Source organism: Microtus oregoni, unplaced genomic scaffold (genome assembly GCF_018167655.1).
Source record: "Microtus oregoni isolate MIOR12 unplaced genomic scaffold, Mior012 000050F_008, whole genome shotgun sequence".
NCBI classification, from domain to species: domain Eukaryota; kingdom Metazoa; phylum Chordata; class Mammalia; order Rodentia; family Cricetidae; genus Microtus; species Microtus oregoni.
The window spans coordinates 34,578-58,456 of NW_024543232.1; the positions used below are offsets into that span (position 1 = coordinate 34,578).

General features: G+C 45.3%; 1 protein-coding gene across 6 annotated transcripts; it reads right to left on the reverse strand.

The window, feature by feature from the left end:
• Window positions 1-5,834: 5,834 nt before the first annotated feature.
• LOC121436932 (protein FAM156A/FAM156B-like) lies at window positions 5,835-21,171 on the reverse strand. 6 transcript variants are annotated; one of them, XM_041636830.1, is made up of 4 exons: window positions 20,679-21,171; window positions 17,646-17,779; window positions 8,961-9,028; window positions 5,835-7,714 (listed from the first exon to the last, which is right to left on the reverse strand). In XM_041636830.1, the coding sequence occupies exon 4, from the start codon at window positions 7,589-7,591 to the stop codon at window positions 6,908-6,910; it is 684 nt and encodes a 227-aa protein (XP_041492764.1). In that variant the 5' UTR covers window positions 7,592-7,714; window positions 8,961-9,028; window positions 17,646-17,779; window positions 20,679-21,171; the 3' UTR covers window positions 5,835-6,907. The 6 variants fall into 6 exon arrangements, with proteins under 6 accessions (XP_041492764.1, XP_041492765.1, XP_041492762.1 ...); XM_041636831.1 differs by lacking the exon at window positions 17,646-17,779; XM_041636828.1 differs by lacking the exon at window positions 8,961-9,028 and having other exon boundaries at window positions 20,679-21,170.
• Between the last annotated feature and the right edge of the window lie 2,708 nt (window positions 21,172-23,879).

Genomic DNA, 23,879 nt, shown 5'->3' on the forward strand with positions numbered 1-23,879 from the left:
GGAAAAAGGGGCTGTGTCTATCGAAATGACTTAGCCCCAGGTCTAGTACAGGGAAAGAAATCACATAAGCTGCTAAACTCTGCAATTGAATTTATTTATTGAGAAAATTGTTTTCATGCCTAAAATCTTCAAAAAATTATTAAATGAGGAAAAAATAAGCAGTATGATTTAAACAGTTGCTTTTTTAAATTATAAACCCACAATTACCTCTGTTTTAATAGAACGAAGCATGGAAAAATAAGGAGGCAGATTTTATTAAAGGAGACTACTACCTAGGGACCAGAAAACTGCCTGATCAAATCCGAGCTGTCAGTAATGTTGAAGGCTACTTTGGACAACAGCACTTTGAACACAGTCATTCCCTTTCCTAACAAGCAAACAAACAAAGTGAAAACCACTCTCGTGAGCCATCCTTCAGATTGGGCAGGACAAAGCTAGTTTTCACAGTGAAGCAACTGACGTGGAAATGGGAGTGAACTTGAGAGCTGGAATAGCATTTATTCATTTTCCCCTTCGTTATACACGTGGATCTGTTGAAGTGCATTTCCCTCTCAACTTTTATGTGGTTGAACATACCCCCTTCACACGAGAATATTCAGATCAATCAAACAGCCTGTGGCTTTTACTCCAGGTAACCATGAGATTTGTAGCTGGTTCAGACACCAGATTGCTCAAGGAGAGGCCTGCGGACACGCGTGAGACATCACCCTAAGCATCCCCACTGGTTGGCATCCTACCTGGCTCAACTAGCAGATATTTTACTGCAGAATATCAAATTGAGGCTGAAATGAAATTGGCATGAAATGCTGCCCTTTGTTGATTTGGTGGATTCCAATAAACTATTTCTGTTGTAGGCAGACCCTAATTTCACCAACCATCCATTGCTAGGTCAAGAACAGCTTTGATGAGAAAATACAAATCTTCTCTTGCCTGAGGTCCTCTAAAGTTGTGCCTCAGGGACAGCAATCAGATTCCCATCTATAGCATGGGTAATGTATGCCTGAGGGAACAGCTTTTTCCACAGGAGCCAAAAGAAAGCCTACATATAACTAACATCTATTTGGGCTGTTTAATTATGCCTTGACTTAGCACTTTTTATTAATATCTTTTCACAGGTGAATCTAATATTAATATTTCTATGGCAAGGCAAGTCTTTTGCGTTCTTGTGAAGTTAGGGGATGGTGAAAAACTCATCTTTTAGATCTGCAGTTCTCCATTGCCAATTGTTAGAATAATAGTAGGAAAAACGAAGCCCGGTTTGAAGGCTTCCATACATTGTAACACCTCGTTAATGTCCTGCAAATCTGGCAATGTTCTCCATTACCCTTGCCAAAGACTAACGTTTTAGATAACAGGTCTCTGAGATTAGATGGGAAAGTCTTTTTCAGATTGTTATCTAACTAACTTACTTCCTAAGTCTGTCTAAGGGTCATTGGCCCTTTGTCTGGTTTGTGAAAAGTCTGGAGTAGCATTTTCAGGTATTTAAACCATTTTATAGTCCCTGACACAGCAATATCCCATTTAACTTACTGCTTAAGCATCATCATGCATAGGCTGTTCAATGGTGATCACCATAGGAAGATTAGCATTTGATCCTGTGCCCTTTGAACAACACCCCCTTCATGCCACCAAGTGCTGAAATGAAGGAATTCCATCGAGGAAATCCAAGCCAGCATGTTCCAATCTCAGTGTGTGTAGTGGTTTAAATAAGAATGGCTCCCCAGCCATACGCATACGTAGGCTCTAAGATTTAATGCGTAGTCATCAGGGAGGAGTACTTCTCAGAAGGATTAGGAGATGCTGCCTTGTTGGAGTCCTGGTGGTCTTCTTGGAGGAAGCAGCTCATTGGGAGTGGGCTTGGAGGTTTCAAATGCTCAAGCCAGGCCCAATGGCGCGCTCTCTCTCTCTCATTCTCTCTCTCTCTCCCTTCCTGCAGTGAGCAATTCTGGATGTAAAACTTTCAACTACTTCTCCAGCACCCTGTCTACCATCATGATGTCAGTAGACTAAACCCCTGAAACTGTAAGCATGCCCCAATTACATGCTTGCTCTCATGAAGGTTGCACGAGCATGGTCTGTCTGCACAGCAACAGAGCAGTGACTAAGCCACTAGCCAGCTGCACATTGCTGTGGCAGACATGCTTCTTCTGAGCCGAATATGGACTTTGGAGCAGGAACGCAATCAACCACTTTAAGCACAGATTAATAAACCATACTGCAAGAGTTTTGGAAGATTGTGATCCTGAGACCCACATAGGCGGTGAATGCCCAGATCAAGAGCTTTCAGGGGAGAAGAGTATCAGTAAATGTGGTCTTGTGATAATTCAAAAAGATTGCTGCTGCATATTGCCATGGTTCATAACATCTGCCCGATGCTAACACGAAGAATTTTAGATTAATAGCACTGGAAGGGGAGATTTCAAGACCCTCTAGTGTGGCCTGTATTGGGTAACAATTAGTGGTCACTCTTTAGTTCCAGGTGCACACAGGAAAGAAGAATACTGGAGAAGGAGAGATGCAAAATGTGAAGTGGGAGGAGAAAAGGAGCACCAGGAAGTTCATGAGAGCTAAGTCCAGTGCTCAAAGAGATTAAAAAGTTTAAAGAAAAGCCCAATGCTGCAGAACTAAAGGTAATAGTGGTCTCAGGACGAGATCCCATCAGGCTAAGCCTTGTCTACATAGGGAGTCCCAGGACAGCCTGAGCTATTTAAGAATGAGCCTTCTCAAAGAAACAAAACAAAACAAAACTGTCATATTGTAGAAACACAGCAAACTAATGTTGGAGGGGAGAATTAATTGAAGGAGGTATTTAGGTTAGGAGGGCTCTCCTATAGTGGGTGGAGCAAAAGGACCATGAAGAGGGTGGTCAGGATGCTAAGCAGGCTGAATGGGTACAGTGCTTGCCAGGCAAGCGGGATGAGCACAGTTAAGATTCAGCATCCATGTCAAACCACGTGGCTCTGGTGAGCTCTTGTAATGATGGAGGAAGGTCATTGGCTAATAAAGGAACTGCCTTGGCCCATTTTATTGGTTAGAACATAGGTAGGAGGAGTAAACAGAACAGAACACTGGGAGGAAGAGGAAGAGAGCTCAGACTCCACAGCTCTCCTCTCGGGAGCTGATGCCTGAGAGAGACGCCATGCCCTGCTCCCAGGAGCAGACGCACGCGATGAAGCAAGCCGCCAGGTTAGACATGCTGAATCTTTCCTGGTAAGACCGGTGCTCACAGATTATTAGAAATGGGTTGATCGGGATATCAGAATTAGCCAGTAAGGGCTAGAGCTAATGGGCCAAGCAGTGCTTAAATGAATACAGTGTCCGTGTAATTATTTCGGGTTAAGCTAGCCGAGCAGGCGGCTGGGGTGTTGGGGACGTAGCCCCACCGCCCTTATTACTACATTGTAATCCCTGCACTCTGGAGGAAGAGACAGGAAATCTCTGGCTAGTTCTGTGTTCAGTGAGAGAACAGGACTCAGCAAATAAAGTGGAGAGTGGACAAGAAAGACATCAGTGCCAAGATCTGGCCAAATGCTGGGATATAACACACACAAAAAGAAACACAAGAAAACAAACTAAACAAATTTTGTGAGTGTGTTTGCCTCTGAGCCCAGTGACTAAACAGTTCACGTCCACGTGCCTTGCTGCACTCAGCCATTGGAGGACATGCAAATGAGTCCCTACTAATGCAAGAGAAGACAGCTCCTCAGTGTTGTTCTTCCTGGACTCCAGAACTGTGAGAAGGGATGGGTCTGGAGGATGGATGGGGACACCTATCCATTTGTGCTGCATTATATAGAAGAGTTTGTCTCCATATTATAGAAAGGAATCTTCATGCTTCTGCTTAGTAGCTGAATATGTATGCATGGTTACTGGTTTGCTTGTTCTTTGCTAATCCTGCCACCACCCCAGCCCTGAAGCCCCTGGAGGACCACAACGTTGATATCAGCAGGAACTAACTAGACTCTGTATTATTTCAAAACAGGCCTGAAGCCAGACACCAAGAGCATGCAGGACAGACACCAAGAGCATGCCGGAAACATGAGGAGGATGTTAGCAAGAGGAGCAGAGACATCACCAGCCTCAGAAATGTGGCTAATCAGAGGGGCTAGACAGAGCTCCAGAAGGATTGCCTGATCTCATCAATCCCCCTGGTCTCCAGAACACTTAGGTCTGGAGATGAGATGTAAGGCAGCGTGGGGCGTTCTGTTGCTGTTTTGGGAAAGTTGTTCTGTCCCCTTCTCAGCTCTCCTAAGAGGAGCAGAACTTAAAACATTAGCTTCCCATCTCTGCTGGATGATTTCCTTAGTGAATGGCTCTATGGACCCTGATCTAGTTACAAAGGAACTTTCTGCTCTCATTATTTACCCAGTCCTGGCCATTTTATTCTAACAGTAAGAAATGAACTGGGAGTCAATGTCAGATGTTCCTCCATGATGAAATGATCACCAAGTCAGGACAAGGAAAACCCCCACAATTCCTCTCCTACCCTCACCATGGAGCCAGCTCAGCAAAAAATAGGGGAGGGGTAAACTGAGGGGAAAAAAAAGGCTGGCGGTAGGTTCAATGACTGACGGTAGCATAAGGAGCCTGGGTGGCCACAGACAGACGAAGAGTGTCTACAGGGCACAGGGGTTTGTGCGGGAGTCAGACAAAGGCTATTGTCTCTGGCTACCATTTCGCACCTCCAAAAACCCTCTGTGAAGCTGGAGTACTTATGCCTGCCCATGCGCAGTGGTGAGGATTCGACAGTGCATCATACAAACACGTGATCCATTGAAGCAGGAGGTGTCCAGAGGTTTCTGCACTTCACTCCCGTCATCAAAGAGGGGAACTGGAAAGGAGGGGCCGCTAGAAAGCAGACTGCACAGGCTTGTGTGCCAGCTTGGTTTCCTGCTCTCTGTGCGACCATACCTAGGTCCATAACAAGGAAGCAACACGGCATTAAAAACAAACACTTGTGAAAATGATGGCTCTATGAGAGAGGCTGGAAGAGGGAGTGTAGAAGAATACACAAAATATTGTCTTAGGCCTACTAAAGAAACTGCCAGTGTGCACTGCCATGTGCTAAACCATTCTGAATTCACCATTCTGAATTCAGGCCTGTGACTTCAACAAAGGAAAGCCCTCGTTTATTTTGCCTCTTCTCAGGAGTTGGCAGGTAATTCTGAAATGCTCGGTTAAATTCTGTACCATGGATATCAGCAAGTGCGGGAGCTGAGAATCTCACATGTTCTCAGGCTGCCTCTGTTGCCAGGAGACAGGTGGATTTTTGCAGCAAGGCAACACTGGGTTCTCTCCTGAAGGGCACACTGACACAAGGCACGGTTTGTTTTCAGTTCCCAGGAGTAGAGTGGTCTCTGACTGGGGCTACATCGCAGGATCCCTTATGGGGCAGTGTAAGTTTAAACATCCCGGTCTCTTGAATCGAAAAGAATGTGTCTAGATACTGACACAACTCTGAGATAATACAGTGGAGCTCTGTTTCTCATGCAGCACACACGGCTGCTGCCCATGTTCATTGGCACACACATACACACATACACACACACACACACACACACACACACACACACACACACACCTCTAAGGAACGGCCACTGCCCCCACAGCCAGTACATCAATGACAACTCACCCGAGCTGCAGCCAGGTCCCAATGACACTTGGGACTCTCTTCTGGGGACAAGAGCATCCGCTTCCAAGCTTACAGCCTGGCCGTTTTGGATGTTAGTCCCACGGAGTGCAGTGCTCCAAAGAGAACTGGACTGGATTTCCTTGTGCTGTCTTAGCTGCTTTTCTGTTACCATGAAGAAACACCACAACCAAGGCAACTTTTAAAGAAGCATTTAATTTTAGGCTCATATCTGCACAGCGTTTGATTCCCTTACCATCATGGCAGGGAGCAAGGCAGCATGCAGGTAGGCATGGTGCTGGGACAGTGGTGAGATCTTCCCTCAGATACACAAACAAGAGGCAGAGAGAGGGCTAACTGCGAATGGACTGAGCTTTGGAAACCTCAAAACTCACTCCCAGTGACACGCCTCCCCAACAGGGTCACATCCCCTAATCCTCCCCAAATATTCCAGTCAGGAACCCAGAATATGACCATATGAGCCAATGGGGGTCCGTCTCATTTAAACCACTACACCGTCCCGCTCCAGTCCCATGCAAGTCCACTCCACCCTGCTTTCCGAATCTCCATGGTGCTGAGATCCTCCTGTTGTATCTTGCCTACCAGTCAGGGATTTTACAGCTCTGACAATAAACAAAATACCAGCAACCTGAGTTCTAAGTCACTGTCCTTTCATAAGCATGGTTATTATTTGGTATTGACAATGAGGTACTCCATCAGAAATTCCAGTGTGGGAGAATAGTCCTCAACTGTTAAGAAACAGCTCCCCATGAACGTACAGCTAACTGTCACAGTCATATCTTCTTTATACAGAAGGTCAAATGGTGAGCCACCATGGTCCGATCCCATAGTCCCCTCACACTCTACAGCTGCAGATTCTTCCCCCTGGATCGAATGGCACAGAAGCACGTGGTCATTCACAAGGCCATAGACACCCTCACTCTACTAATAAGGAAGTAGGGAGGAAAGGCAGAGATCCAGGCAGGGAGTGTCAGCATGCATCACGGGAGCAGAGGAGAGGAGGTGAGGACCAGGGGTCTCTAGTCTCCTTTGCACTAGGACGCGGCACAGTACTCCACAGATAAGACGCCGGAAAGCTGAGGTCTTTCCTGGGAATGGGTCAGATCTCATGCCTGGAAGATGTTGGTCAGAACGTGCAGGTGTTGGGAGTCCCCGCAAAGGACAGCTGAGTTGTCTGTCCTACAAGGGAGCCTAAGCGCAAAGCTGGCAGTGAAGCTCTGTGTGAATCCTTTCAGGTCTCTGGATCCCCCGAAGACCTCAGTTTTCTTCAAACCACTCGTTGAACAGCCTCTGGAACCTGCCCTTGCTTTCCTGCTGGCACCTCCCCTCTGGCTCCTGATGGGCCAGCAGTGGGGGCTGCTGCTGCTGCTGAAGGTGCTGTTGCTGCATCTGAAGGTGCTGCTGCTGCTGCTGCGCCCCCTCTGGCAGGAGACCCGGCCTGTCAGCTCCCAGGTTGAGGGTAAGGCCACCTAGTCCCTGCACTAGAGTATCCCAGGAGGAAGGATTGGTGCTCCCATCCCTTTCCCCGGAAATACTTTGCCCACGGGTCTGGCAGTAGAGGCATTCACATCGGAACCAATTCTGAGTTTTGTTGCCTGAGCGGAAGATTCTGCTGTCCCTATCCACTGGGTAAGGTGACCTATGATCTCGGTGCCTGCGCCTCAGCTTGCCCAGGAAGGCTTTCTTCTGAGGGAAACCCAGCCTTCCCCAGCGATTCTCCAGTAAGCTCTTTGGCTCCACATACTGCTGCTGGAGCATCCCCTCTGCCAAAGATGTGGGGGTGCTGGAGCCAGGGGTGGGGGCCAGGCTGCGGAGGCCTATCCTCAGCTGTTCTAAGGCTATGAGATGAGCAGGTGCAGAGCCATTCTGGGAGGACTGCACAATGGTCACTTGAGAAGACGCGGAAGTTAATGCTGATTCCCATTTCGGGAGGGGATCCATGAGGAGCTAGTTTGAGCTGGAGGCCACAATAGTCCCGGGGTCTCAATAGGAAGGGGCAGGTGGTGGATTTAATGATAATGAGAAGGTAGTGGGGCTGAATATGTTCAGCCAGAAGCAGCCAGACTGTAACGAAAGGAGACAAGGGGAGAAAGAAAAGCCCAGGGTTAGTCATTGTATTTCAGCTTTCTGTTCGGCATCTTCCTAGAAGGAAAAAGCTAATTCTGTATAAATTCCCAGAACTAATGACAGAGTTTCCGAATAAACGACAGAGACAAGTGCGCTTGCTTGTTTGTTTGGGTTTTCTGTCCTGCCAGGTTCCCCACAACTGTTTAGCCACAAATAAAATCACACATAGGTCTCCATAAATTATAAAGCCGATTGGCCCATTAGCTCTAGCCTCTCACTGGCTAACTCTCACATCTTGATTAACCCATTTTTCTGATCTATGGTAGCCATGTGGCTCAGTACCTTTTTTTCAGCGGGGCAGATCTCATCCTGTTGCTTCCGTGCTCTGGGCAGGAGAGAGAGGAATCAGCTTCCTCCTTCTCAGAATTCTGTTCTCATTACATCATTTCTATTTCCTGTCTGGTTTTCCCACCTATATTTCCTGCCTGGCCAATCAGCGTTTATTTATAACATGATTGACAGAATACAGAGAGTTCTCCCGCACCAGACAAGGACAAGCCTGGAGTGATATCACACACCCGAGGATGGGGACCACAAATAGATGTTATCCAGGATAAAGGGATGGGGAGACTTTTTGGAAGGTGGCTCTGAGGTGAAGAGACCCCCACATGCACCAGCATGCTCACTGCACACATAAGTCACACACAGAAAAAGGAGCAAGAACGAGACAAAAATTAAGGCCTGCACATAAAAAATGACCAAGTAAACAGAATAAAACTAAATTTGAAAAATAACACAGATAACAAAAAATAACAGCTACACACATTATATATATATATATATATATATATATATATATGTCTATATGTCTATATATGTATGTATGTATTGTGAAGTAAGAAAAACATACCCAGGGTCTGGTGTATAGACCACTATCAAAACCGCTAATGAAAGAAGGCCTCATTAAACATAGCCAAATGCATGCTCTGGTTGAAAGTTTTACCAAGTTGAATTAATGTATTAATCCAAAGCCAATCAAAATCCTGGAACAATATTTTTCTTCAGAGAAAGATGAGCCTACATCCTATGTAGAATTTCCAAGGTTTGAAAAACAGGAATGAATTTGGATAAATCACGTCATTTACTTTTAAGCCTTATTGTAAGTGCCGTGTCTTTGTTGTGTTTTGTACTGCTATGATGGAATCACCATAACCACAAGGAGCTGGGGGTGAAAATGGCTTACTTCAGTTTACACTGCCATATCACAGTTTCCCAGTGAGGGAAGTCAGGGCAAGAACCCAGTGCAGGAACCTGCAAGCAAGAACAAACACAGAGGCCATGGAAGAATGCCGCTTACTGACTTGCTCCCTGAGAAATGCTCACCCTGCCCTCTTATACACCCCAGGACACCACTCACAATGGACTGGCCACCCCATCTCAATTACTAGTTAAGAAAACTACCACAGAGTAGTAAAAGATAAGATTTCCTGAGTAAATTGGGAGCATGGGGACCATGGAAAAGGGTAGAAGGGGGGAGGAAGGGAGGGAAGCAGAAAATATATATATAGAGAGAGAGCTCAATAAAACCAATTTAATAAAAGAAAACAACCACAGGCTTGCACATAGGCCATGGTGGTGGAAGTTTGTTCTCAGTTGATCTACTTCTTCAAAAATTATGCTTGCTTGTGTCATTTGACACAAAACCAGCCAGCAATCAGCGAGACTATTGTCATGGGAACTGATGGACACTCAGATGCACAAAAGGAAACAATCAACAAATGCCCCTTACAAATGAGTCTGGACACGGAAAGCACAAAGGGAATCAGAGAATGGTGAATCCTCAACAAACATAAATCCCTGCATAACCATATGCAAAGCTATGAACTCCAATCTCATAATTTATATATGCAGTAAATCAAAGATTTCAGAAAAAAGCGTTGGTGGTATAATAATATCCCTTCTAGAAGACAATGCACAAAAACGCCTTCTGGACCAAACAATAGGTATGAACAAGTCTTAAACCAAAAGCATGATGCACAAATCCACATGCACACAGATGTGCATAGCTTAATTCAAAATGGAATCAGTATTTAAAATGAGTAATTCAAAAGGAATATGTCAACTCACTCTATGCTAACTAAGAACTCCAAATGGTAGATATTAAATGGACATCTTTCCTTATTCTTTCAGTAAACCTGTACTGGATGAATCTCAAAACAACCCGTTTTCTCTCCGTCTCCACCTGCCTGCCCACCTCACTTTCCCTCTTTAAATTGCTAAATTAAATTGTAAGAATGATATCTCCGGCCCTGTTGTTTCAGCAAATTTGGAATCCTACACATCAGTAGTTTCTTCAATACACACCAAATACTTAGAATTTGTTATAAACATAGGAAACTCAGAACAATATTAGAAAGCTATCAAGCCATGTGACTTACTTTTTATAAGACATTAAAAACAAATGTCTTAGGAAGGGGGACTCTTAACAATTCCGTCCTTGAAAACTCTATTACCTCAGGCTCCTTCGGTTAAATCCTGAGAGCCATCACCACCCCCTCGCAAACCCTTCGGTGTGAAGCATGTAGAGCTGGATTATTTTTTTTATTATTTCTTTTTTCGAGACAAGGTTTCTCTGTGTACTTTAGACTATCCCAGAACTCACTCTGTAGACAAGGATGGCCTCAGGCTCACAAATATCTTCCTGCCTCTGGTTCCTGAGGGCTGAACTAAAGGTGTGCACCACCACTGCCCAGCTAGAGCAGGATCTTGAGATCGAGAACTCCCTATTGAGAATCAACTGTCACTAGAGATTCACACATCTGATCAGTTTTCCATGTCACAGAGACACTCCCAGTATATTTTTTCATTTAGAATGCTAATTCTCACAGGGAGAAAATAAGTCTCACAAGGACCTTTAATCAAGAAATTGCCTGGATTTCAATAACATCAAATCACAGAACAAACTAGCAATTAACCACACTTTGCTCTCCTTCTCTCCCACACTCCTGAGAACTATTTCCTGTCCTTTAGTGCCACAAAAAATGCTCATGAAGCTACTCATGAGCCTCTCTAGAGATTAAATACAAGGTGGCCCACAAATTTCCCCTATTTGGATACAGAGAGCAGCTAGGGAAATAGATATGACTTCCATCCTTCATCTGACTTCATCAACTGTCTCTTGCCTCAGAGGGATACAAATCATACATCAAACATCAGTTGAAATCAAGGCAACTTTCTGTTTCCTCCACCTCCATCATTCTTACCACCACCACCATCATCAAAACAATCAACATCATCACCAGCACCAACATCATCACCATTATTGTTTAAATAAGGCTACCTTCTGTTTCCTCCTCCTCCATCATCCTCACCACCTCCATAAGCATCATCACCAGTACCAGCATCATCAACATCCTCAACATTATCGCCACCATCATCATCACCATCATGGTCACCATCACCACAATCATCACCATCACCACCACCATCACCACTGCCACCACCACCATCACCATCACCATTGCTATAATCATCTCATATATCTTATGAAGAGTGGGAAGAAACAATGACTGGACAAGAAGAACAAACCCAAGATGTTTATTGGTCAAAGCTTCTGTTTGGAAGTGTAATGTTTCCCCAGAGTAGTGGTCAATATTATGTGTCACCACGGGTAGGTTGTGGTGCCTGGTTAATCAAACACTAGCCTAAATGTTTCTGTGAAGTTCTTTCCAGAGGGAGAAATTTTACTGCCAACAATCCCAGCCTACTACAATTAAACCTTAAGAGACACATGTTAGATTGTGTGAATGGACCTCATCAAGTCAGGCAAAGTCTGAAGCCCCTCCCAGGGTTGAGGTAATGCAGTTTCCTGTCCCCAGCACACAATCCCTGCCTGAGTTACAGCATTTCAGTTGGCCTGCCCAATTAAAGCTCAAAATTACAACATCACTTCTTCCATGAATCATATCCAGCCATGACACCAGCCCTCCAGAATCTGCACTTGCCAGAGTTCACATTCTAGTGCAGGCAATGCCTTGAAATGCAGGACTCTAGCACTAGACAGGGATATGCAGAAAGGCACAGAAATGACATAGATTTCTGATTGATATAGTTTCTCTACAGATCACTGATGGAGGAGGGTCATCTGTCTATATGTTCCTTTCATTGGTTAATAAAGAACCTGCCTTTGCCCTTTGATAGGACAAAAAATTAGGTAGGCAGAGTAAGCAGAACTGAATGCAGGGAGGAAGAAGGCAGTGAGGCAGATGCCTCAGGAATATGCCATGATTCTCCAACCAAAGACAAATGTAGGCTACAATTTTTCCTGGTAAGCCATCACCTCGTGGTGCTACACAGATTATTAGAAATGGGTTAAGCAAGGTATGAGAGTTATCCAGGAAGAGGCAAGATATAATGGGCCAGGCAGTGTTTAAAAAAATACAGTTTCCGTGTAATTATTTCGGCGCATAAGGTAGCCAGGCGGCCAGGAGCCGGGTAGCAGTAACGCAGTCCACTGCTCCTTCTACAAATGGCCCCCAGACGTGAATAACTGAATCAACAGAAAGCCTGAGAAAGCTTGGGGAAGAATAGAGTAAAGCATGTTTTCTTGGTAGTAGCAATTTCTTGGGTTTGCTCTGCTTGCTAGAGGCAAGCTCTCTCATCTAAGAGAGGCTTCCTGACTCAGCTTTAGCTACAAAATCCTGCAGCTCTTTTAAGAGGTCCTGCCATTAAACACTTAAATGGTGTTGACGAAAAGCTGAACACATGCTTTTTGGTTTTCAGACATAGCAGGAAAAAGCTGTGCCATTTTAAAATGCCGGCTTTCTGGGCTGTCTTGCCAGTGCAAAACTCTGACTCTTTCAGGAAGGCAGCCTGACTGAGTGTGGTCTATGAGCAGAATGCTGCAGCTTGCTTGCTGGCAGGGACCTTGAAATGCCATAGAGTTGTGGCAATAAACATGGTTACCGTAAGTACCTTAGCCATGAGGCTGGAAAGCTAAGGAATGGGCTGGATCCAGTCATCAAAGCCACAGCTTTAACCCTCTCCTTAAAGACTCATGTAGTCAGAAAAAGAGAGATATACAGTAAAGAGAGTTTCAAAAAAAACTTCTAAATGGTTTACAGTTTGTTAAAAATATATACAGGCTTTAAAAGGGGGTTAAAGTCCTTAAAGATAAAGAAAGAAAGACAGTTTGGGTGTGGTGGTACACATCTTTAATCCCAACACTTGGGAGGCAGAGGTAGATTGACCTCTGTGACTTCAAGGTGTGGTAGCACACACCTTAATCCCAGCACTGGGAAGGCAGAGATAGAGAGGATCTCTGAGAGTTCAAGGACAGCCTGGTCTACAGAGTTATTCCAGGACAAAGATATACAGAGAACCTTTCTCAAAAAATAAAAGTAAAAATATATGAAATAGATGTTAAAATAAAGCTGCACAAATTTGGAAAATACACAGAGAATCTTGATACTGTATGCTATTATGCTCTCTTTGAATTGTTTGAATGCTGAGGAAGGAGCAACAGCTGCTAAAAGATATTTGTTTATAAATGCTGCTGAACTCATCCAAGATAGATATTTTGAAAATACTTGGATCTAAGGTTATAATGCTTTGGAAAAGTCCTTTTGTTTTCACAGAGGATGAGACCCTGTGGATTGCTTCTATCCCAATATGGTATGATAGACCACACCCTCCTGAAAGGTTGCTGTGAACACCTTCAAAAAATTACTTCACTCAACTGCTGTTACACCATGGTTACACCATGAAAAATCTGGTTAACAGCACCCCCATTCAGCAGGAAGCAGTTTGGAGAGAAAAAGAAACTGCGCCCATCTTCCCAAACATTGTTTATAAATATTCTTTTACATTTAAAGGGGGATATGATATAGATATGAATAATTTGCATTGATATGCTTTAGTGATTTAAATTTAAGGTCAATTTTGTGATATGTATATGTATTTCTGATCTTGATTAAGGTATTGTGATTGTGTAGTTCATTTAAAATGCAATGTATAATTAGGAAATATAGGTTGTTAATAAATAATCATCAATAATAGACAAGCTTGTAGTCATGTTAGTTATATTTTCTAGATTTATAGAGATATATTTCAGTTAAATAGGCATTCTTCATATCTTTCAAAGACTACAGAATAAGGCATTTAATGTTTTAATAACTTAGGGCTTTCCATGACAATGAAACACGTCTGCTCCTGGCAGCACCAATCTACTTCAAGAGGAAGATGGGCATCAAAGAGGCTTCTTATGGAGTTGGTTAGCCATTTGGGCAAGAAACTGCTCTTTCCTGGATTGTTGCATAAACTGGACACAAAGAACCCCCAGAAAGAGGACTGCTGAACTTGCCTAAAGGAGAGATGATCTTTTGGGGTTCCTGATTCATGAAAGAGTCTGCGAGACATTCTGCAGGACACAGCAGATATTGACTGAACTGCCTTTGAAATTTCCTGCCTCATGGAAATGTCTGCTGGAAACTATGGGCCTGTAGGCCAAAGATAGAAGCCCCAACGGTATAGAGGAACTTTGGGTGACTGTCCAGGCAGTGAGATGTCTCTGTAATTTCTAGAGTTTTGAAAGTTGCTTACTTCTCATTTACTTAAGTAATATTATATCCTTCTGGAGTCTTTGATGGAGTTGAAGAATAGATAGATAGTTATAGTTTTCCTTAGTTATGATAAAAGATAAAATAGATATAAATATTGTAACTATAATTCTTATTTGATAACTGTTTTGTTATATGTAATTTTACTATGTTGAAGTGAAAGCCTTTCTTTTTTGTTTAAACAGAGAAAGGGGAAACAATGGAGGAGGGTCATCTGTCTATGTGTTATTTTCATTGGTTAATAAAGAAACTGCCAGGCAGGGTGATGGTGGCGCACGCATTTAATCCAAGCACTCGGGAGGCAGAGGCAGGCGGATCTCTCTGAGTTCGAGACCAGCCTGGTCTACAGAGCTAGTTCCAGGACAGGCTCCAAAGCCACAGAGAAACCCTGTCTCGAAAAACCAAAAACAAAAGATAAAAAAATAAAGAAACTGCCTCGGACTTTTGTTAAGGCAAAAAATTAGGTAGGCAGAGTAAACAGAACTGAATGCAGGGAGGAAGAAGGCAGTGAGGCAGACGCCTCGGGAAGACGCCATGATTCTCCGACCCAAGACAAATTAGGCTAGAATTTTTCCCAGTAGGCCACCACCTTGTGGTGCCACACAGATTATTAGAAATGGGTAAGCAAGGTATGAGGGTTAGCCAAGAAGAGGCTAGATATAATGGGCCAGGCAGTGTTTAAAATACAGTTTCCATGTAATTATGTCAAGGCATAAGCTACCCAGGCAGCCGGGAACCAGGTGGCAGTAACGCAGCCCACTTGCTCCTTCTACAGATCACAGCCACAACATGGCACACCTGCCTGCAGAACAGCTTGAAAACATTGGCTGAGCCATTGTGTTGCCAAATGTCAAATGATGTAGACTAGAAAACATGGGACAGACAACAGGTTCCATAACGTAGTACTGCCCCCCAAACACAAAATATGTGCTGGAGTCTCCCTTCATCCTTCACTAGGTTCACTCCAGAAACCTGAGGTAGGTAGAAAGACTGTCATTTCACAAATACAAAACTTGAATACTAAGTACAGAGAGACCAGTGGCTGGATCTGACCTGGCATCTGGTGTCAATGAAACCTGTTTAATAAGATGCGGAAGGGGACAGGTTTGGATAGTGGAGCAAGGCAACATCTCAGGCAGCTTCCAATGGCACAAAGGATCCAAACAAAGTCACCTGTCACCTGTCCTGTGGTATCCACCAACCAAGAAGAGACAACAACTGGCCTAAGGGGAGGCTAAAACTGAATTAGAAATTCCCATGCAATATAAAATGCATATGTGTAGTTGACAGAGGAGGAATCCACAGGAAAAGAGCCAGCATTCTGATCAAGGACCATCCATAAGGCTTGGTAAAGGGTAGAAACAGAAATGCCCCTGACCCATCAGAGCAGTCTAGAGTAACTCCTGTGTTCCGTGCTGAAGGCCACGAGGTGAGTGGGAAGTCTGTCTCCCAAATAACCCCCAGCAGCAACAGGCGAAGTCATGACAGGAAACGTGCCCCTTTCTTTCCTGCTTCCTTCCCCCCGCACATTTCCTTCCCATCTACTCAGAGAACACTCTGACGTGGCTATGCAATTCTACTCCTCCTTCACTCTTAAATTTCTGTAATAGGGTCTTTCTCTGTAGCTCAGACTCTTCTCAAACATGTCAATCCTCCTGCTTCACCCTTGTGAGTGTTTGGATTACACACATGAGCCATCATAGAACCCTACTTTGGTTCTTAATAACAAACTTATTTCACAGGTAAGACAGAACTTCTCTCAGGATGATATATAGGCACATGGCACATAGATGATAAATAAAGGCACAGAGATCTGTGCTATTTGGGAATTTGTCAAGAATTAGAGCTCTTGTCCTGAACTAACATACCACATTGCTCACTCAAATATATAAGCACAAAGATACACAGTGCTCATGATGTAAAAGTCTGCCCGTGGCCGTGAGTAAAGAGAACCCTTCCTCACGAAGGAAGAGCAATTTCCAGCTTCAGTAAACAGTCAGGAGGATGTAGGGAGGGTGCTGGATGCAGGTCAGGTACACTCTGTGATCTACTGACGCCATTGAGGGCCACCAGTCTTTTCCTGAAATCTACAGATGCCACAAGCCTAGTGTAGCAGAGAACTTTTTATTTCTGTATCTTTCTTGAGAGCAGATAGCCCCAAAGCCCCCAGCAGGTATTCTTTTCCACTCATGTTGGTCACCTATGGGTCACTCACCCATTCCTCTGGCAAATGGTGGCCAGTGGGATAGATGATGGCGGCAGCCTTTGAGGAAATGTTTGGCATAGGTGTTACAAGCCAAGAAAACTTTCACCTGTAATCCACGGTTTAGAGCTCAGCTTACACAGGACGTCTTCCACAAGGCCTTCTCCATTTTCCATCCCACCATTTGGTCTGGGGACCTTCCTAAGATTCCAACACCACCCTGTATTTTCACTACCCCAGCCACAGCCTATTCAGTGGTCAAGGCGTGGTTATCTGTACACCTAAATTACTAGTCCGGGAGCCAAGTGAGTGGCCAGTGAGAGTCCCTGGTCACCGTTCACAGGACCTTGACCCTAGTAAATGTACACTAGCCTCTATCACAAGAATTGTGGAGAACTCAGGTCTTTTTGATAAACATGTAAGACTGTCAGCCTCCTAGAATTGGTATTTTCCACATTGCAGTGGAGGAGAGCCCCAACACTGAGCGCCTGGGTAATGTGCCTAAAGATCACATAATCACAGAGAATGGAATCCCGGCCTGGGTCTGCCTGACTCGAGATGTCTGCTCTTTGGTGGTGGAGCAGAACCTATTCGGATTCTAAGTCTCCCCAGAGGTCTGAGTTAGAGATTCTCTTGGGACACAGTGTTCAGACAAGGAAGGCACGGAAGTTAGTGGGTGCCCAGAGCAGGTTAAGTGGTGTGGCACACACTTACCAACCTGCACTCTGGCCATGCTGTGCCCTCAGGATCTGGTGACTGCCAAACAAACCTTGCCAGTCTATGAAGCCCAAAGAAACCTGGCCAGGCTCCTTCTCTCCCTCATCTGCACCCCAGTGTGCACGAGGATTAATGAGTGGCTGAACAAGCAAATGCTTGCAATGTGGAGGCCATCAATGCTACCAGTAGAGGTTGTTCACTTTGAAAATTAAATGTTATCTTTCCCACCTTCCCATCTGTAATAAAGTACACTTAGGAAATGAATTTATTTCAGTTGAGGAAAATAGAATTTATTTAATCCATTTGTTTAAATAATATCAGGAAATTTTGCTAAAAATGTCAAAATCTCACATCTGTGCTAAGAAACGGGTGCTGAAGAGTGGCCACCTACCACGTGAAAGGGCAGCAGGGGAGAGCCTGGATTCCAGCAAGGAACACTGCACAGACAGGTGAGTTGTCCAGGTCCTGACTCACCGGAGTTCTCTGCTGTCTGTGCCTATCAGGATAGATCCTATCTCACCAGGCCTGGAAGAGAAGAAAGTCTTCTTAGCAGTGTCCCTAGAAAAGAACATCAAAGTCACTGGACGCTGAGTGAAGCCCAAGTATGAGCGTGAAAGACGAAACGAGCAGGACATTGAGCAGTTATCAGCTTGGGGAGCTCCTGCATTGGGGAGTAAAGACGTCGACATGAGATGTGAGCTGCCCTGGAAGTTGAAAAGAAGGACTCAGGGAAGAGCAGAGGACAGAGCAAAGCACCAGGGGGAAGAGAGTCATTGCTCACCAGTGACAAGCCCCCCTGGCCACCACAGCCACTAATCTCTGTGATTACAGCATAGATCCTGCCACCCACGGCCTGTGTGACACCGTCACGTCTCCTACAAGTCGACACCACCAGACTAGCCAGCGTACATTCGCCAGGCATGTATGCCTTCTTCTGGACACAGTGGATCCATCAATAACATGACCAGTGGATCCCAACCCTCAGAACAAGGCCAGTGTGGTGAAGCAAAGTTCTGTGAAACATAAAGGAAGACACTGGGGTCTGCACGGCTGCTAGACCCTCGGGAAGAGTAGGGAGAGAAGACACAATACTTGTCATCGCCCCAAAGGAACAGAAACTTAAGAATCAGATGTGCCATGGTCATTCAAAACAGAGGCGGTTCCACTAAAAACAGCTGGCATGATACCACTGCAGAACACGGAGGGTTGTGTAGCCGCTGCCCTGATAACACACACTTCTAGACGCTGGACACTGCAGGGATAAAAGGCGCAGGCTTTCTCTGGGTGAACGGAACGATAAGTTGTGACACTTCCTGTATTCACACACAAATCCTGCAAGATCACTTTGCTCAGAGACTCCTAAACTGCAGGGCAGGACCGGATGTGAGAATGCCAGCAAGACCTGTGATGGTGTCAGCAGAGAGGAATGAAACACAGAGGAGATCCTGGGGCTCCATGATCACGAAGGGCTTAGCCTGGGTGTGGAGGGCTTTGTTGTACAGGCTGGGTAGCCCTTCCCTGACACTGCGTTTTCTTTCTGAGTAGATGATATATGCATATATATCATGAGATATCTTAGGGCTATAAAAAGCAAAATTGATTTCCTCTTTATATACACAAAACCTACAGGTGATTTTATACAGTTTTATACTGATATAATTCATGCACATTTAAAGCATCCCGTGTGTTTCTGTCTTTCTATTTGTCTGTGTGCATGCTCAGACTGAACGCAGATCCCCAGGCATATAGAGCACACGCTGGACCACTTAGACACCTCCCCACCCTAGCTTCCATTGTAACAAGCTGCCAGGAGGAGGTCAGCTCTGGAATTTGTGTCTAGTTTCAAAGTGGTGCCGGGAAAGTCTCAGGACTTGGGGCATTTGGATTTGGCAGGCTCACATTAGGGCTGTTCAAACAGTGTTGCTATCCTCCCTGCAGATGAGGCAGCTGGCCATCAAAGAAGCTCAGTAACTCACTAGTGGTCACACAGCTAGGTTTTGATGGTGGCCACTTCTTTTCAGGCTGTCTTTACTAGTAGCATCAGTAATCTAAACTCTCAGGCCTGCCATCTAGGCTTGAATTTGCATCCACCATCTTCTAGTCACAGAGGTCTTTAATTCCTCACCATCTGGTAAATAAATTTTGGACACAGATTCTGTTTCAGTAAAGGACTATCACTTGAGAAGACAGCTGGTTCTCGCAATGCACAACTGGCTGCCCGTCCCAGCCCTGAGTGAGGATGTCGGGTTTCCTTTCCACCCTCAGGCAAACTAAAGAAAATGGGTAGCGGCCATTATCTTAACCTAGCTATCTCGTGCAATCCATGTACAAATTTCACAGTAACTGACAGGTGTTTCCTCACAAAAGCTACTGAGAAAACATTTTCTTAGATGCCAAAGTATTGTAGGTGAAGACACTGCCTCTTTGACAGAGAGCTGTTGAGCAATTAAAATATAGGAACCCTTCTCTATTGCTCGCGAGGTTCAGCCACAGAAGGACCCTCACTTGATCTTTTTGGACAAGACTAAGGAACCAGCGCCTACACAGAGGTCAGCACACACATCCATACTCTGCCAACAGTGTGAGTCAATCTAGAGAAACCATATCGGGAAGGCATGGAAACCTGTGCAATCATAACAAGCAACTTCCCATCCCACAGAGGTCTCCTGGCCAAAACCAGCTGTCCTCCAGAAGCCGGGACAACACTTGGGCCTTCTCAATGAGTATCTTCTGATGCAGCTGGCATCTGAGGACATCTGTCCAAGTACTTGCTGCTGACACAGGAATCACAGAGCTCAATTTTTTACCTGTCTATTTCTAAGTCACGTCCTGGTCCTCATGTTTGTCAGGAATCTCAAGGAGAGTTTCTCTGACGTTTCTATCTGGCTAATGTTGTCTCCATTGAAAACAGTAACTCTTCAGGGACTCTGTCTCACACTGTAGGGCGGCAGATAGATGGTGTGGGCGGCTGGCAATGCCAAGGAAACAAGTCATCTGTGAGCTTGAACACAGACTTGAGCCCCGCGACAGCCCACGGGCCTAATGGTAACTACAGGAAATGGTGGTCCCTTCTCCCTGTAAACTCCCAATCCCCGGGGAAAGAAAGAGAGATCCATCCCACAGAGATAGCTCAACCATGATTCTAACACTGAAGAGAAGTGCCTTCTGAGAAAAACAAGGATGCTTCTCAGAAAGCACCATGGTGGCGCGCTAAGGAGGGATCCTGGCCTAGACCCACAGGCACACAAGCCCCATTCTAGAAGCTTCTCTCTGGGTTTCACATCAACTTGGTCCATCCCAGGGAGCCTCCCTCCTCCTCTCCCACCCCCTCCCCGCACCGGTTCCCAATTCCCTCTTTTGCCTGTTGCTCCCACATCTCTCCCTCCCTCCATCTCCACAGAACCCTCATGCCCTCTTTCTGAACCTCTCACGAAGCCTTCACTGTTTCACTCTCTGGGTCTCTCTGGCTGTCTCCCTCCGGGTCTCTCTGGCTGTCTCCCGGAGGTTTCCTCTGAGAAACAGGTGCAGCAGTCTGGCGGCCAGAGTACCACTTCCTTTGCTGAACCCTGGAAATGCGGCTTGGCTCTCAGACAGCAAGGGTTAAGACCATCAAGAGGAGCGGTCCTCCAGAGGCTAGAGAGGCCTTGGCGCTGCAGGCAGGGAGTGCAGGCCCAGCTGGTGTCTCCCAGGCAAGGAAGACTTTAGAGAAAAGGCATCTTCCTTAGCTGCCTCTGCTGCAGCCCGAATCTCCGGGGAGACGGCAGCGATTTTCTCGCCAGCAGTGGTGCATAGGTCGTCGCGGCCCGCACTGTCCAGCTCAGGGACCTGCGGTCTCTATGGAGACCGCTCTCCCAACGAAGGGACAGTAGGCAGCAGCCGCCTCCAGGCACCTCCCCACCGTGGGGTGCTCCCTGGGGTCAGGGGAAGAGATTGTGGGCAGCGGAGGTGACATCACGTGGGGGCTCCAGGAAGTCTAGGAGCCTTCTTGAGAGCTGCCTGCCCTGGGATGCTCTGGTCAGCTGGGGTCCACAAAGTCAGGGGAAGATGAGTCTCTGCTCCTTGAGTTTACTGGTTGTCTTTGAGTGAGGGCCTGCGCTCATGGGGAAAGAAAAACCAATGAAGTAAATGAGTTGCACCAAGGCTGCCAGACATGGGGATCGAGTGTCTAGGTGAATTTGCTGTTTGGTTTGCAGTTTCATGATTGAGACGTTGGCTGTGGTGGCATATGGGGTTGGAGAGGAATCAGGGGAACTGAACTCTCAGGCTGTGTGCTGTGCGGGGATTTTTTTATCTCTGTGCCCAGGTAGTTTAGAAGGAGCCCCCCCCCCCCCCCCCTGAGTGCTTGAATTCCACAAGATTAATCCAAACATCAGCCATCAGCCCACACCTTCTGCACCACTCCCCCTCCCTCACTGCTCCCTGTCAGGCACCCACTTCTTCCCTGTTGTTTAGGCTAGAGCTGTGGTTCTCAACCAGAAGGTCGGGACCATTTGGGGGCCAAATATCAGATATCCTGCATATCAGATATTTACATTACAATTCATAACAGTAACAAAATTACAGTTAGGAAGTAGCAATAAAAATAATTTTATGATTGGTTATCAACACAACATGAGGAACCGTATTAAAGAGTCACAGCATTAGGAAGTTTGAGAACCACTAGTATATAGATTTGAAGCGATCCTTCATAGGTGCTTCTCTCCACAAGGCTGAAGACTAGCCAGGTCCACCCACCATATCTATCTGTGGGAGATCTTTACAAGTCTTTATACCTGCCACCACTATTGGTTCCCTAGTCCACAGCTACTGAATGTAGGAGCTGTACACATGTGGCAACAGAAAAAAAAATTGAACATTCAACAATGAAATTGAACTTGAAATCAAATGTGTAAGATATATAAGATAATTCTGGCAGCTTTTGCTCCAGGTGCACTGTGTGACATCACTACAGCTTTAGTTGTGAACACACAATCTGTGCCTTGTGCATGTACCACCGATCCATGCTGTGCTGCACCATCAGAAATACTTGGAACACCTCGGGCTATCAACACTCTCGTGAGTCATCATGTCATGAATTAAAGTGTTTTGCTGTGTGTACAGAGTTCTCTGCTCTTATAGAAACACACGGGAAACAAAGGCATTTCTTTCTCCTCCCATCATTACTCAGCACTAAAGGACCAGATGTCTTTTGATTGTGTTGGGTTAAAATGCTAGATTTGCCTCACCCAACCTTCAACTTGATATGCCATGTTTGGTTGATATCCATGGCCTGCCCTTCTCTAAACAGAAATGGAAGAGTGGAGGGGGTAGGGGTGGGTAGAAGGACTTGGTGGAGAGAAGGGGAAATAGCAGTCAGGTTGTAAGAAACAAATACATAATTATTTTGATATGATTGAGTTGCTGACTTGGGTTAATTTTTTAAATGGAATAATGAATTTTGATTTGGGATTCAGATAAAATTTTCAACAATTTGTGAAATGGTTCTAAGCATACTTCTGTTTTGCCATTTTATATTACATATGTACATGAAGCTGAATTCATTTATTATAAAATCAAATTGACACTGGGTGGTGGTGGTGCACACCTTTAATCTCAGCACTCGGGAGGCAGAGGCAGGCGGATCTCTGTGAGTTCAAGGCCAACCTGGTCTACAAGAGCTAGTTCCAGGACAGGCTCCAAAGCCACAGAGAAACCCTGTCTAGAAATCTAAAAAAAGAAAAAAAATCATAATGTCAGTCAACTCTGAGAAATGTTGAAAACGTTCTAAGTCTTGCAGATCAAGATTTAATTCTGTATGTAAAGATAAACAAGCACTTCCATCTCATTATTATGTGAATTTGCTTGCATCTTGAATAGATGGTGAAATTATCTGCCTACCGTGACGTCATGAACCCGCACTCCTAAGCTGCTGGACACTGTAAGTTAGTCAGATCTCACACCCTGAAGAAATCACCCCATGCCCTCGACCACTCTGTAACCAAGAGTTAAGAAACCAGTTGTGCTGTGGTTTTATGTTGTGGACACAGGTCCTTGTGTTCACAGGTGAGCACCAGAGAAACTAAAAATGTTAAACACACAGGGTTGTCTCTTCAAAGAGATGTGTAACCTATAACCTGTTTTCTACACAGAAAGCTGGGAATTGATGTGTGATATCCTTTTGTATATGTGTTGCTTTTATTGATTGATGAATAAAGCTGTTTGGATCAATGTCCCCAGCTAGGTCCCTGGGCAGTGGAGGAGAGGGTGCCAGAACTGGCCTTGTCCCTGTAGTCAGACTGATGACTATCTTGAATATCACCATAGAATCTTTGTCCAGTGACAGATGGAGATAGAGACAGAGACCCACATCGGAACACTGGACTGAGCTCCCAAGGTCCATTTAAGTGCAGGAGGGAGAATATGAGCAAGGAAGTTAGGACCGCAAGGGGTTGGTGCACCCACTGAGACAGTGTTCCTGATCTAATGGGAGCTCACCAAAGCCAGCTGGACTGGGACTGAATGAGCATGTGATCAAACTGGACTCTCTGAATGTGGCTGACAATTGGGGCAGACTGAGAAGCCAATGATAATGGCACTGGGATTTGTATCTACTGCAAGTACTGGCCTTTTGGGATCCTCATCTATT